The 15,949-nt window shown below is 38.5% G+C and overlaps 1 protein-coding gene across 1 annotated transcript in view; it reads left to right on the top strand.

The window, feature by feature from the left end:
- Window positions 1-12,736, top strand: part of STAT4 (signal transducer and activator of transcription 4) — a 93,646-nt gene extending 80,910 nt beyond the window's left edge. Inside the window, exons 15-24 of the mRNA XM_007171454.2 lie at window positions 881-964; window positions 2,496-2,594; window positions 4,993-5,128; window positions 6,674-6,723; window positions 6,959-7,053; window positions 8,187-8,323; window positions 8,657-8,848; window positions 10,316-10,382; window positions 11,306-11,414; window positions 12,463-12,736. Coding sequence (XP_007171516.1) covers window positions 881-964; window positions 2,496-2,594; window positions 4,993-5,128; window positions 6,674-6,723; window positions 6,959-7,053; window positions 8,187-8,323; window positions 8,657-8,848; window positions 10,316-10,382; window positions 11,306-11,414; window positions 12,463-12,489 — 996 coding nt within the window. The 3' untranslated portion in view covers window positions 12,490-12,736. The remainder of the gene's footprint in view (window positions 1-880; window positions 965-2,495; window positions 2,595-4,992; window positions 5,129-6,673; window positions 6,724-6,958; window positions 7,054-8,186; window positions 8,324-8,656; window positions 8,849-10,315; window positions 10,383-11,305; window positions 11,415-12,462) is intronic.
- The last annotated feature ends 3,213 nt before the right edge of the window (window positions 12,737-15,949 follow it).

Genomic DNA, 15,949 nt, shown 5'->3' with positions numbered 1-15,949 from the left:
TTTTGAGACCTAGATTACAGTTTTATTTTCTTGGAAAGTAAATAAAACCCTAGCTATTACTTTACTGAAGTTTCTGGAAGGAGCTGGGGGAAGTACACATTTTCCACCTACCATGTTTAACCAGAAGGAAATCTTGCTTTTTTTAAAAAAACAAATCCATTATGACATTGACTTGCTTCTTTTATAGCTACACACATCTGGCTTGCTTTTATTAATGGTTGGTAAGTCAAAAGGGCTAATTTCCAAAATTAAAAATAAGGAACGGGGCTTCCCTGGTGGCGCAGTGGTTGAGAATCTGCCTGCCAATGCAGGGGACACAGGTTCGAGCCCTGGTCTGGGAAGATCCCACATGCCGCGGAGCAACTAGGCCCGTGAGCCACAGCTACTGAGCCTGCGCGTCTGGAGCCTGTGCTCCACAGCAGGAGAGGCCGCGATAGTGAGAGGCCCGCGCACCGCGATGAAGAGTGGTCCCCACTTGCCACAACTAGAGAAAGCCCTCGCACAGAAGCGAAGACCCAACACAGCCAAAAATAAAATAATTAATTAATTAATTAAAAAAAATATGTACTTAAAAAAAAATTTAAAAAAAAAAAAAGTAAGGAACAATTTGTCTGAATTCAACTGATGAAAATATGCTGGAATTGTAAAAACTAGAAATTATATTGTTTTGGAGACTTAAAATCATTCTGTTTGTGGAAATGAAGATTTCTCAAACTCTGTATATACTTTAAATAACCTTTTAAATAATAAGAAGGAATGTTCCATAATAGGACGTGTTTGAGGGTATTTACTTTAAGAATTTACTAATGTTTATAAAAGCATGCCTAATAATAGATAACAACTATGTATTTGTAAGACAGCAATTTCTTTCTCCCCTTAGGGCTGTCACATGGTGACTGAGGAGCTTCATTCCATAACATTTGAGACACAGATCTGCCTCTACGGCCTGACCATAGATTTGGAGGTAGGTATTTCAAGGAATATCTACTATTTACTAATAACATTTTCAGGAATTGGTCATCATTGGAAGATGAAAGCTCAGTATTTTCTAGGTTTTAGTACATTCCTTATTCATCAATTTTGTTTTAATTTAGAAAATCAGTATGTCAAATATTCACTGATTAGTCCACATATATTATTCTGGTTAAATATAAATGATAAAATCTCACAGTCATTATGATTCAAGACTTATTGAATAATTTGTTGCCCAGACTGTTTGTTTGTCTGTTTGTTTGTTTGTTTGTTTGTTTTCTGGGATTCCCTGAGTCATGGATACTCAGAGGAAAGCCTAAAGAAAAATAAGTATACTTGAACGATGTCATGTATGATATATTTTCAAAATTTTAACGTGTACATAAAAATCCCTCAGAAGACAGGTTTTTATAGTATAATGAGCAAAGACCAATGATAGGAACATTAACGGTACATTGTTTTGATCCTCTTATAACAGTTACTATTGAACTCAAAGAAAGAATAAGGAAACTGGGGATTAAGTTGAACATGATTAACAATGAGCTCCTTGAAGGCAGGACATTACACCTTTATCCCTCCATTACCTGTGCCTAGCACAATGCCTAGCACATAATAGATGCTCAACATTTGTTGAATAAATGAATGAGTGCATGAATGAACAAACACAATTTCACATGCTTGAATATGGTCCTATTTGTAGGATATGTTGTTTTAGAGTTCTGCCTTTGCTCTTTTATCTTAACGAATGTAAACATGTTTATAAAATTTTCCATGGATTCTTTCCTCATCTCTTTTCCTTAAATGTCTGTTTCCATGAGCTATTAAGTTCCTCAGGTGGGTATTTCACTGTCTACAAGCAACCTAACCTCCGTTAATGGGAAGGGACTAATGTAAGTTTGTTAGAGTCCCAGACTAGTCTGTGAAGCCTGTTTATTCCATAAGGTTGAAAACTTCAGCACGATAGTACTAAGTTGAGTGCCATGACAACAGATGAGGCAGCTCTATCTCTCCCATACTGCTTTGTATTCCAAGATCGCTTGCCTCTCCATCTTCTACAATTAAAACTCCCATATCTGATACTGACATTAATTAGATGTTAGATCATAATTTGAATATATTAATCCGTTCCAGAGATACGTTTTAAATAGATTCTTAATGTAATTTATTAAGAGGAAATTTGCTAAGTCAATACAAGCTCTAATTAGTTACATTTTAGGCAGTACATGATATAAGAAAGTAAAAATATCTCCACTATGTCAAGAAAGATATTGGAGCTGACTGACCAAGCACTCTGAAAGGATTCCTGTTTGTATAGCTCCTTTCCTCCCTGTACCTTGACTCATATATGCTCAGAAGGTTCCAGTGCCTTCATGAATCATTTTAGTGACCAAGGCAGTGTAGACACCACTGCCTTGGAGGAGTGGGGTTGGCTTGAGATGGCCCTTTAGGGGAGAGGGCCAAGTGTAAAATCAGTGTAAGGTACTACTACCTGTAATAACTGTGCTATTTTTTTTTTTAACCAGACCTGCTCATTACCTGTGGTGATGATTTCCAATGTCAGTCAGTTACCTAATGCTTGGGCATCCATCATTTGGTACAATGTGTCCACCAATGATTCCCAGGTACAGTCTCTCTCTATTCCTGTTTCTCCTCCTTTAATTCTATTTGATTTGTTTTATTGTTAACAAAACCCATCTGCCCCAAAAGATGTGTGTGTGTGTGTGTGTGTGTGTGTGTGTGTGTGTATAAATTTTGGTGTGTCTTTGTGGGTTGTTTATTCCAAAATTCCAATATATTCAGTTGTATGATTCCTCCCTCATGTCATATTTAAAGTAATATGTTCTGATGCACTTGGACCCTGAGAGAGTTCTGGCTAGCTGAAGTGACAGACAGGTATTCTTTATTTCTGAAGGTCTGGTCAGCTCCCAACTCTGTGCATCACAGAGAGTTCTAGGGCCATCCTGTGGCTCTGTTAACTAGGCTCTGGGGAGACTCCGCTCTCCAGAATTTGATGTCTGACTGTTGTGTTTACCTCCTCAACTACTTCTGGCCACACGTTATCCACACAGGCTCTTCCACAAAGGTAGAGAATTGGTTTCAAATAAGTGACTAGAATATTCATCAATCTCGCCTAACGACACTATACAAATTTTCAAGTTGATTATAGATTTAATCCATTCTAGGCTCAAATTGGGTTTTAATGCCATATGGTGGTTATTTAAGATATGGAAGAAGAATTGGCCTCAAGTTTCAAAGCAAGCAGAGAATAGAAGCTCTTCTTAAAAGATGGCCAAGGAAGGGTGCGGCAAAAAAATGAGTCAGCATTTCCCCTTGTTCCCTCTTACAAAACCCCAGTGTGTTGTCCTGGAAACCACCAAGGTCTAGAGAAAATAGGTCAAATGTAAATATTTCTTCTTGATTCAAAGCAAATGTTTCTTCCAAAGGGAAGAATTCTTTTACCTCAGGTCCTAGCAATAGGAATAGTCATGATGAGTCAGCTCCAAGTGTTCCTTCCCTTTTGTTTTAATGTGCCTAATAAGGAAACAGCATGGAAAATGATTCAGCCCTGTTCCTTCTCATCCTCTGGTGCCCTGGCATCTGAGGGAGATTAACTGCAGAGAGGAACACTGTACAGAGTGCCCTGTGCCTTACTTCCTCTCAGCCTGCAGTGAGAACAGAACTCACTAGAAAAGTTACCTGGTCTGTAAAGCCAAAATCAGCCAACACTTCTGAGATTTAATGTCATTCCCCATTAGGAGCTACACGTTTGGAGCTTTTCATCCAATTCCAGGATGTAGGAAGGAAGGTGGAATACTCCTCTGTCCTCCAGCCTCAGAGTGCAGTGCTGCTACACTTAGCTTTCTTCATCATCCTTCTTCTATAGGAAAGCCACCAAAGTTGTCACACTAACCGTCTCAGATTCTGCTCTAGTCTTGGATGAGGAATCTGGAGATGTATTTCATATACAGCTCCTAACACATAAATGCACAGCCTACATACAGAGTTCAGCAGAACAAGTAACTCTGGTTTCTCTTCCTAACTCTATTCTGCTTCAAAACCTAAGCTCCTAGACCTTGATTATGTTCTATGCTTTTTGGTCATTTGTCCAGACATAATCCTTAGGTTCAAGGAAAACTGCCCCTCTAGAAATTCTTTCTCTCCATTCCTCCCCTACCTATTTCTCACTCCTTCTTGGATGCTGTGTCCTCTTTTATTGCCACCTTCTGAAGTCTCTTGAATTGGTTCCTTTTCTTGCTGCCCAGCTTAGTTCAGTTTCGCCAAAGGCCTTCTCCCCATACTGCAATGGATTTCTTAATTCCTCCCCCCACCCTTCCCTTCTTAAAACATCTTTCTCAGCTTTCACACCTTCTGCTTTCCAGTAATCTGAGGTGAAGTCTTCTGTTCCACCATTGTTGACCCATTTTCTGGTACAAACAATCTTACTTGCAGTTGCTCATACAAAAGATCCTCTTGTCTAGAGCAAAATAAGAAAAGACCACAATCCTATCCATAAAACAGGAGTCCCAGGTTAATTATGATTCATATTGTAGGGTCCCCTTCTTTAGCCTGGGACTTAACTGTTTTTTGTGCTTTGGGATGCTTTGTCTGGTCAAGGTATAACTTGTACCAATCCGTGATAAACCAATTAAATAACATGATATAGGTTTTGTTTAAGATTAATATTATTTCAGAAGAGAGTATTTGTCTAACTTGTTGAACAGTGTTCAGTACTTGTATGAGTTGGTTGATAGACTATAGTCCAGGGAAAGTTAAAGAGCTAGCCAGTGATTCTTTCAAGGATAAGATAGAGCCATATATTATATTAGACTCAAAGAACAAGGGACTCTTTAGGAAAAGGCAAAATCAGTCTTACTATAAAAGCACAACAGAGATGAGACAACAGTTCTGTGTTATTAACTTAGGCTGGCCTAAAGAGTTTAAATCAGGAATCCTATATATTGAACTACAGTGTGTTCGATGTGATTAATACATATAATCATCACTACAACTCTGTTTCAGAACTTGGTTTTCTTTAATAATCCTCCATCTGCCACTTTGAGTCAACTCCTGGAAGTGATGAGCTGGCAGTTTTCATCATATGTTGGCCGTGGCCTGAACTCAGATCAACTCAATATGCTGGCCGAGAAACTTACAGGTAAGAGCTGGTAGATGTGGAGGACTTGCCCCTGTTTTTGGTACTCAAGCATTTTAAAGAATGAGGGTATTACTATTTATAATAATAATGATCATCACAATTTATTGAGTGCCTACTATATCGCTGGGCATAGGGCTAAATGCTTTATTATCTTTCTCACAAAATTTCCTTAAGGCAGAATATTGAGGATAATTCATCATTCTATACATATTATACATGGGGATACTTAAGTTCAGAGGTTAAGTGACTTGCCACAGCTAGTACATACTAGAGCCAAGATGCAGGCCAGGGCTGTCCAGTTCTAAAGCCCCTTCCTTTCCACTCCACACTCCAGGCTCCAGGGTGTTCTTATGCCATTTCCACTGAATGTACTGTGAAGCCTTAATGGTGCCTTGATCTTCATATTAATATTGCAATGGTCATTAACCAACTGGAAAACAGCTGATCCCAGGATCAGGAAATTCATTAGAAATTTAAAACTATCCAGGTAATACTTAATTCTTCATATCGAGAAAATTTCAGTTTTGACTGATATTTCTAAAGTTTGCAAAATAGTCACTGGTGCTCCATGTAGTGACTACAGTGTAAGCTTTTTACAAAAGAATTTTAAAAGATATGTATATTTTGACAAGTATGGGGTGAACACATTTGGCACCAAGAAAAGAGTTAAAATTGAATTTGTATACATTTCTAGTTAAAGTAGAGCCAAAGATGAATTTGAGCAGCAGTAGTAGAATCGTGTGTGATTTGGTTAAACTTGACTTACAAGTGATGCTGGGTCGCCCTTGTACTTACTATCCAATCAATTAGTGTTTAAATAAATTGGAAATATTACAAAATTTACTTAATGCAAATATCCTTTTTGATCCTTATTTAATTCATAAACCACAATAGTAGGCATTCAATAAATATTTGTTAATGAGTGAATAAATCTTTTAAATATATACAGTATAAATAACAGCCATATCCTTTTGGGTCTTCATCAAATTTTTCTCATAATTTCCTTAAATTTTAGATAGAACCTCTTTTTTCATTGTCCTGGATCAAAACAGTCAGTGGTTCCTTATTGCCAAGTGGATCTCTAGTTCATTCTTTTCATGACAATATTCAAGACTTCTGGCATTCTGGCTTTCACAAATTTATTTTATAATGTTTATTTACCAACATTAGGCTGCTCTTACTTTCTCCTATATAAGCTGTGTTCATATTCACTACACCTCATCCTACATTATTCTCGCTACTGGAGTGGCCTCTTCCTTCTCCTCTGACAATTTATATCCTATCCATTCATGGAGGTCTTGTTCTAGACACCCACCCACTCCCTAAGGCTATCTTTAGCTCCTCCATTGAAAAGAATTCTTTCCTAGATAAAAAAAATTTCATGATATCTTTTATTTTTACTGTTTCTAGCATTAAATACACTGTAAACCCATAGCAGGTGCTTAGGAAATGCTTAGCAGTGGTTGAGGGGGGAGATCTAAATTGAGCACCAAATTGAGGAGTCTAATTGTTTAATAAAAATCTCATTCTTTTCTTTCATTTTAGTCCAGTCTAGCTACAGTGATGGTCATCTCACGTGGGCCAAGTTCTGCAAGGTACAAATAGGGGGAGGGGTAGCATCATTTAGATTTTTTTTTAGTGTTCCTTTTTAAGCCCCCATATCATAATTTGGGATTTTGAGGATTTCCTGGATAAGGTTATTTTAAGAAGAAACTCGAAACTGTTTTTTCATTTAAAGGAAATATTTCATTGAAAAAAGGAACTTGAATTACCATACCAACATTACTATTGAAATAATCATTGTCCTAACATGTTTGTTTATTCCAATAGGAGCACTTACCTGGCAAATCATTTACCTTTTGGACATGGCTTGAAGCAATATTAGACCTAATTAAGAAACACATTCTTCCCCTTTGGATTGATGGGTGAGTTACAGCCTATATTTTCTATATGAACTCATTAGGTTCTTATTTTTATGCTGTCAATTTTTTTCCCTTTTTTAAAAAATTGAAGTATAGTTGATTTACAATATCGTGTTAGTTTCAGGTGTATAGCACAGTGATTCAGTTATACATACATATACATATATATGTATATATATGTTCCTTTTTAGATCCTTTTACCTTATAGGTTATTAAAAAGCATTGCGTATAGTTTCCCGTGCTATACAGTAGGTCCTTGTTAGTTATCTATTTTATATACAGTAGTGTGTATATGTTAATCCCAACAAAAATCCTAATTTATCCCTCCCTCCAACCCCCTTTCCCCTTTGGTAACCATTAGTTTGTTTTCTATGTCTGAGAGTGTTTCTGTTTTGTAAATAAATTCATTCATATTATTTTTTAGATTCCACATATTAGTGATATCATATAATATTTCTCTTTCTCTGTCTGACTTCACTTAGTATGATATCCTCTAGGTCCATCCATGTTGTTGCAAATGGCAATATTTCATTCTTTTTTATGGCTAAGATTCCATTGTATATATATACTATATCTTCTTAAGCCAATTGTCAGTTGATGGACACTTAGGTTGCTTCCATACCTTGACTGTTGTAATAGGGCTGCTATGAACATTAATAATAAATGCTGGAGAGGGTGTGGAGTAACGGGAACCCTTGTACACTATTGGTAGGAATGTAAATTGGTGCAGCCACTATGGAGAACAGTACGGAAGTTCCTTAAAAAAAAAAAAAAAAATAGAGTTACCATATGATCCAGCAATCCCACTCCTCGGCATATATCCAGACAAGATAAAAACTCTAATTTGAAAAGACACATGCACCCCAATGTTCATAACTGCATTATTTATAGTAGTCCCTTTTTCTTTTCTTTCCTTTTTAAGCATATCTAGTGTCATAGTGTGGAAAGTAGTTGCAGTTTCTTACACTTTATAGAGTATTAATATTTACTTTAATCTGTATAAGAGTATTTCAGGCACTATTGACTTTTGATTATATCACAACAAATTCAGGTCTGTTCTTTGTGAAAGCAATAAATGCAAATGCAATAAATTATAGTCTTTGATCAGATAAAACTATGCCATATTCTATTTTTAGGTATGTCATGGGCTTTGTTAGCAAAGAGAAGGAACGACTCTTGCTAAAGGATAAAATGCCTGGAACCTTTTTGTTAAGATTCAGTGAAAGCCACCTTGGAGGAATAACTTTCACCTGGGTGGACCATTCTGAAAATGGTACATGCTCACTATTATTTATTCATGTGAAATTAGTATTGTGATTGGTTACTGGTCTTTCCATCTTCAGAAGTGTGTGGCCTGTTGTTCTGTCTTTTATGTGTTCAGTGGGTTTGAATATTAGTTGTTACAGTTGTTTCAGAAGAGGGTAGCATGAATTTCTCACAGCCTATGTGGGTGTCCTCTATGACATGGCAATCTGTACTGTCCACATGCAGAGAAGGGCTGACATTGTTTTACAACCAGTGACATGAAGATAATGTGGGTAGGAAGAATGGCCACAAAAAATGCCTGCAGGAACCTGAATATTCCCTCTGTTTTCTCTTTTTGCAGGAGAAGTGAGATTCCACTCTGTAGAGCCCTACAACAAAGGCCGGTTGTCTGCTCTGCCATTTGCTGACATCCTTCGAGACTACAAGGTTATTATGGCTGAAAACATTCCTGAAAACCCTCTGAAGTACCTCTATCCTGATATTCCCAAAGACAAAGCCTTCGGTAAACACTACAGCTGCCAGCCATGTGAAGGTTAGGTTCTTTATGTTTGCTTTTCTTCTTCAGATTTGGGAAAATAATCTCAGATTGGGGTAAAGTAAATGAAGTTCTTCCCTTTATGTTTACTTTGATCGTTATAAGATCTAAGAGGTATGTGGAGGTCAAAGCCTTAGAAATGAAGTGGTGTGTCAGCAGTTCCTGAAAAGGAACAGCTGGGGCTGTCCAGCTAGCAGAGCAGTTAGTAATCAGTAGCTGTAGCTGGACTTCACCATGGCCATGGGAGCCTCTCAGCCACTGGTAGAGTTTCGGTTTTCTCCTTTCTAATAGGAGTGGCACCAACTTCACCTCTATGCCTGGGGAGAGGAAAAGAAAGAGGAGGTAATGATTAGAAAGCTGTTAAAAGTTAGGCAAGGCTGTTTTTTTACAAAAGAAGCTCGGGGTTGATAAGCTTTATATTTTTTACTTACTGTAGTCTCACAACTCAGAAAGTATTGTTCATTTGCCAGGGAGGGGACAAGGCGGTCTGTGCTTCATACCCCGCCTCACAGCCTATCAATAACAAGTCTTGACGTACCTGCCTTTTCAGGTTGTATCCTAAGGGTCTAAAATGATACCTGGCCAAAACAGGCATTTGGTAAATATTTGTTGAATACTTGAAAAGAACATTCATGAAATAGCTATATAATTGTAATGTAAGTTCACTATTCTGTTTCTTTAAATCAAAGCATATACAATCCATTGCAATATTTCATCTGTAGCAACTAAATACATGAGCACCATCATGTGGAATATCATACAGCTGTCCCTCACAGGTGGTGACTTGCTGCCACCCTCCTTCATCCCCCTCTGAAGCAAACAAAAGACAACAACCACCACAAAAACCTGTGGCTTTTAAGTGTTTCTACATCTGACTGAATGAAATAACAAATGTCAATGCAACAAATTACAGCTGAAAAATTACAGTTGGTCCTTATGATTGGATCACGCACAAGTTCAACATAGTATACCAGAGAAATCTGGGGGGCGGGTTCCAAGGTGAGGTTTGCACATGACTGTTACTACAGCGCAGCAGTGCTTTTAGTAACACTGATGTCTGTGCCTCAAAACTTTGTGTAATTATAAGATTATGATTAGTGTCAGTTTTAATGAAAAGAATTGCGTTACTATAAATCCCCAATCCATGAATAAATCTGTCCTTATAATTAAACTTAAATGTAACATGGAAGACAGGTAATATAGTTGATTCCCAATTTTTCTCACACAGTTTAGAGCATTAATATGTAAAGTCAGATTAGGCCTGCCAAGAGATTTGTTTCTCTCTTCTTGCACATTTTATACTCATCTAAAATGCTGTTTCATCTATTCAACTAAAAAAAATTTGTGAATCACTAGACAATTGTATTATCTCTTCTTTTTAGTATCACTTATACTTTTTTAGACTTTTTTTCTAATTTTATCAATAATAATAACATTTTTCCCCAACATGCCTTTCTTTTCCAGCTTCAAGACCAACAGAAAGGGGAGACAAAGGTTATGTCCCTTCTGTATTTATCCCCATCTCAACAATGTAAGTAATCTTAGTCACATGTAAAATAATTTGTATTGAACTTGTCCCAAAAAAGCTGGAAATTTAAGAGTAGAGCAGGGTACATATAACTGAGAATAAAGCATTTTAATGCTCAATGTCCCATTACCTTTAACACATAAAGCTAGTCGTCAGGATGCACCACAGCCCATCACAAAGGAATTCTAAAGCTGCCCTTTTATATGCCTTATATTCCATAGCAGGCTGAATGCTCTGATTTCAAATGATGAATTAAGCATCTCAGTGTCACAAATAGATAAAGTCCTAGAAATGAGTTCTGTTGGGGTGATGGAAATTTCCCCCTCTACCCCTTCCAGTTCTTATGGCTGGACTAATAATAAAATTGACACAAGGTAGATTAACAGGATAAAAGGAACAAATTTTAAGTCGTGTGCATAGAAGTCTCATAGAAATGACTGAAGAAATGGCTAAAACAGGAAGCTTTTATTCTTTTTGGGCAAAAAGTCAATAAATTTGTGAGGAATCGACAGGACAAAGATACTTAGGCTTTGGGTGCTTAAGTTGTGAAGAATCTAAACAGAGTTTGGGCCTGGGGTATTAAATTAAAGAAGTAACAAGGTTCATTTGTACAGGCTTCTCAGCCCCGAATGAGTCCCCCATCTCTGGCAAGAAGGATATTCTTCCACCTCCAGATGCAAGGAGGGCGTCTCTCACAGAAGAGATTTATTTCCTGCTTTCAGGGAGGCAGAGAGGAGGGTCAGAGTGTCCCTCCTGCATTGGTTCTTTCTTAAGTAACTTAAGTCATTTAATTCAAAATAATCAATATGCCACTGAGGCACATTTTGGGGTGGCCTGCCCTGAGCCCTAACAGTTCCTAACACAGTAAGTCACTACAAGCTATTATTTTTAATCCTTTTCCATATTTACCCTGTCATCTCTTTAAGCCGAAGTGATTCAACGGAGACACATTCTCCAACAGACCTTCTTCCCATGTCGCCAAGTGTGTACGCAGTGCTGAGAGAAAACCTGAGTCCCACAACAATTGAGACTGCAGTATGTCCCCTTTCTTTCCATTGCTGTCAGGGGCATTTCTGAGGAAGCGAAGGTGGTGTGTGAATCAACGGGGGTGAAGATCTGCAGTGAGAAAACACATTTGTTGGAACAAATCCATGAGCATAACACAAGGGGTGTCCGTCTGTATGGTCCTGCGTGTTGCTGATGTTATGGGCATTGAAAGCAGATACCTACAATGACTTGAACTGCTTTGAGGTCTTTCCATCAAAAGCCATCCAAGGGCAAAATATCTCTGTATCCCCCTACTCCAGTACACTTCATCCCTACTTCCACCATCGGCCCCACCAATCCCCACCACTCTCCCCACTGTAGCAGACAATACTTATCTGTCATTATATGTAAGTCTAGTTTAATATTTTATTTTAGCAATTCAAGCACCACAAATTCCAATTTTTCTTGATTATTTGCCTTATTGGTCCTGTCCTGGGAGCTTCTTCAAGTAGTATATGAACAACAATCAATAGCAGCATAATAATACTCTTTGGAGAACTGAGTCATAATCTTATATGCTACTATGTGCTTTAGGATGCATTCTATGTAGTATTATTCCCCAATATTGTCAAACAGTTCAAAACCCCAATTACATTAGGATGCATGTACATCAGAATAATAGATTCTTAGAGGGACCCTGAGCTCCAAGAGATTAGTGTCTGGCTATAAATCAAGTGGTTTTTAGTCCTTCTCTTGAAGATTTCCAGGGATAGAAAAACTTATTCCAATGTTAATTGTCCTTAAATCATTTAGTTATAAGAGGACTTTTGCTACATTTTACACCCGTTTTTTCATTACGTTTTTGTGGGATGAATAGGCCTCCTTAAAATCATTTTTATTTATTTTAAAGTTGCCTTTTATTTTAGATTGATCAACCTTAGTTACTTTTGTAAGTACTGTACTTAGTAGTTAATTGGTAGAAAGATTATGAAGTAAAGTATGTATTTAGTAGACAAGAGAATGTTTACCTAAGAAATGGTGACTTACTTGCAAAACAATAGTTTGCTCAAAGGTCATTTTCATTTTTCAATTTTAGATGAAGTCTCCCTATTCTGCTGAATGACAGGATAAGCTCTTGACACTCAAAAGAAGGAAGCAAATGAAAAAGTTTAAGACTGATCTTTGCCAACAATCACATCTTGTTTCTTCAGCTTTGTATATACCGGTTTCCAGGAAATGGTCAAGTCTGAAGCTTTCCTCTCACCGGTATGACACCCCCAAATGGGAATGTCATGATTGAAATGCTAAAAACCAAAGCTTCAGATAAACTTGTGAGATAAAACACTTTAAGAAACCAATGTTAATATAATATTAACAAAAGACTCATTTGTATGTATTTGTTTCATTTCTGATTCTGTTTCTCTTGTGTTACTTATGATTTTGGCTCTAGCAGGTTTAAGTGTTAAGATTTCACAACAGGTCAAAAATAACAAAGTCACACATATGTTACTCAAAAACCAGCAGGATAGCCTGATGGAAAAGCCTAATAAGCTAATATCCTGAGTTCTAGCAAGTAAGAGTCATCACACTAGATACAAAATGGAAGTAATGACAGGGCATTAACAGCAGCAGTTCACACGGTGTGTGTCCAGGGGTGAATTAGGAAGCCTCTTGGTTGCTATGTCAACATTGTCCTAACTTCAGGATTCACAGCTGCTGGTACCAGGGCCAGGGAAACCTCTGCTATTAGGGAGAGGGATCCAGAGTCATTCCTGGTGGTATCTCAGGCAAACCGCACTAAAAGCAGACACATGGGTAAAAAAATCTCATGAAATGAGGACTGGGAGGAAGATAACAACACTGGCCTTGGGTGAGTGATTTAATCCCTGGGTTGTGTGTTCTTCATCTCTAGAAGAGGTTAGGCTAGGTGGCCTATGGTCCTTTCCAGCTCTAAGAGTCTCTGGTCCCATGAATCCAACCTGAGCCAGGGGAAAGGAATTTAGGATGAGAAGTTCCATCCCTGGTGATGCAGGAGGGGAGGTGGTTTACTGAATGGCAATGCATGTATACGGGCTGCAGGTCTAGTTTGATCCTTCCCTTGCCCGGACTGAATGCTTAGTGGTGCCGTTGAACAGCTGCTGCCCTTAATAGTAATAGTAATAGTGTGGGATCTCCCAGTGCCCAAGCCCTGGGGAGCTCTCCATGTCTCCAGGCCCTAGAGAAGCTGCTGAGCCAGGTGAGGAAGTCATGATGCTGAGGCATCTGCCATGACCAGCCACAAAATGTCCTGAGGCTGGTGTCCAAGGTAAACCCTGACTGCAGAGTCAGAGATGGCAGTGCCCTGTGGGGTGTTCCTCACTAACTTCTTTAACCCATTTCCCGTCTTCCAGGTAGGTCAAACAAGGAGAAGCTAACGTTTGATGGAAAAGATTTCAAAGAAAAAAAAAAAGCTTTTAATGTAACCTGCCTTCTCCCTTAGAGAGATTGCATCCTATCCATCTCATCCTTTATACCCACCCCCCCACATGATCCTAGATTGTTCCTATGGGACAAACTCTGCACCTGTCCCAAGGCCAATTTCCTTACTCCTTTGCAAGCTCTTGACAGTATTCTTTGGATGAAGGTGTCTGTTCAGTGTAGGACCACAGGCTAACTCAAGGTGCATTTTCCCAGTCTCCACTTCTCTTCACCAGCCCAATTTTCTTGAAATTCAAATATATCAATTGACAGCAGAAGTGGAAAAAATCATTTTAAACTTGGTTTAAGGAGGTAATTTCCTACCGGGAAATACTCATAAACAATTGGATTTAGATACCAAAAAATGTTGCAGAAGCTTTTTTTTTTTATTTTTTATTTTTTTTTAATTTTTGGCTGTGTTGGGTCTTCGCTGCACATGGGTTTTCTCTAGTTGCGTCAAGCGGGGGCTGCTCTTTGTCCCGGTGCGTGGGCTTCTCACTGCAGTGGCTTCTCTTGTTGCGGAGCACAGGCTCTAGGCCCGCGGGCTTCAGTAGTTGCGGCTCACGGGCTTAGTTGCTCCGCGGCACGTGGGATCTTCCCGGACCAGGGCTCGAACCCATGTCCCCTGAGTTGGCAGGCGGATTCTTAACCACTGCGCCACCAGGGAAATCCCGCAGAAGCTTTTTCTCCCCTGGAAAATATTAAAAGTATCATGGACTCTCACTTATTTCAGAAGAATTTTGAAAAGCTTGTAAATATAGGGCCTGGCAGAAGAATGTCAAGGTTTCGTATATGTGATCACAGCCATCTTTGTTATTTGGAGGTAGACAGTACAAGGACATTTGTAGTTTACTCCCTATAATAGAGGCAGAGGCCTCAGTAAGAATAAGAGTCCAGTAAGTGGCTATTTTTTATTTAGATTCAGAAAATCAAAATCAAGTTCTTGATCCCAGGGTAAAGAGTTATTTCCAACGGTGTGAGTGTTGCATTCCAGAAACCATCTCTGTGGCGGTAATGGGATTTTGTCAGGAGATTCTTGCGGATACCTGTTTAGATCAGGATAAGGTGTGCTGCATGAGATGGAAATACAATGGGAAGGGAATTTAGACCACATTTCCACCAAATCCTACCCCAGAATATTTTTTTTTCTGCCAACTAATAGCAAAATAAGCAGCATTTAATGAAGCAAAATGTAAATTTATTTTCAAAATATTAATCACCTTTTCACTTCTCCCTCCAACCATCCAAGACCAATCACAGATGCCCATTTTGCTAATTCCTTTTCAAATTCTTTTTAATGTAAAGACTCACTTTGACCAATTGTACTGAATATCAATGTCTTTATCTGGAATAAATGGTGAAAGAAGGCAGCTGCCAGTGGATTTCCTCAGTCATAAGGTAACAAGGAAGGCTCCCCAAAGAACCAGGAACAAGGAGGATACTTCTGGCAAAGCCGAGGGAGTTTTCTGTGCCGCATACGGTTCAGGAGGCCCATGTACCCCCTGCAGTAGCAGGAAGAGAATTAGGGGCCAAAGTATCCTAGTGCTTTGTTCCAACAGCAGGTAATTATAGTCCGAACTGCGCAAACTGGTCTCGCTGTGCACACACTCCAATTTCTGACAGACTATTTTTCCTTTTTTTCAAATTGACTGTGAACACTGATTGATTTGACTGACTGCACTTCTAAAAGTCTGGCTTAGTGAAGTATAATTTACACATAATAAAATTCATCCTTTTCCAACAAACCCATACAGTTGTGTAACCACCACTGTAAGACATAGAACATTTCCACCAGAGTCCTCACAAAGAGGACACTATGAAAACATGATGAAGGACATTCTCCACAATATCCTTAGAGTAAATACAACAAACAATTCCATGTGGCCTCTTATGTAGACAGAGGGCTCTATTTAAAATAAATCGGATCATTTTACTCCTTGCTTAAAATCTTCAAAGGGCTCATGGTGCTGTGGAATGGCAGTTCTTAGCTGGGGTATGTGGATAGAATTCTGGAGAGTCATGAGTTTGAATGGCAGAAGTTAAAGCTTTGTTTTCACAAACTTCTAACTGAAACTTCGAGTTTCCTTCAATTAGGAATAAAGGTAACAAACTGTAAACCACACCAC

The sequence above is a fragment of the Balaenoptera acutorostrata genome, chromosome 8 (assembly GCF_949987535.1).
Source record: "Balaenoptera acutorostrata chromosome 8, mBalAcu1.1, whole genome shotgun sequence".
NCBI classification, from domain to species: Eukaryota; Metazoa; Chordata; class Mammalia; order Artiodactyla; family Balaenopteridae; genus Balaenoptera; species Balaenoptera acutorostrata.
Note: the sequence above shows the minus strand (reverse complement) of the source record. Positions and strands in the feature narration are given on the sequence as shown.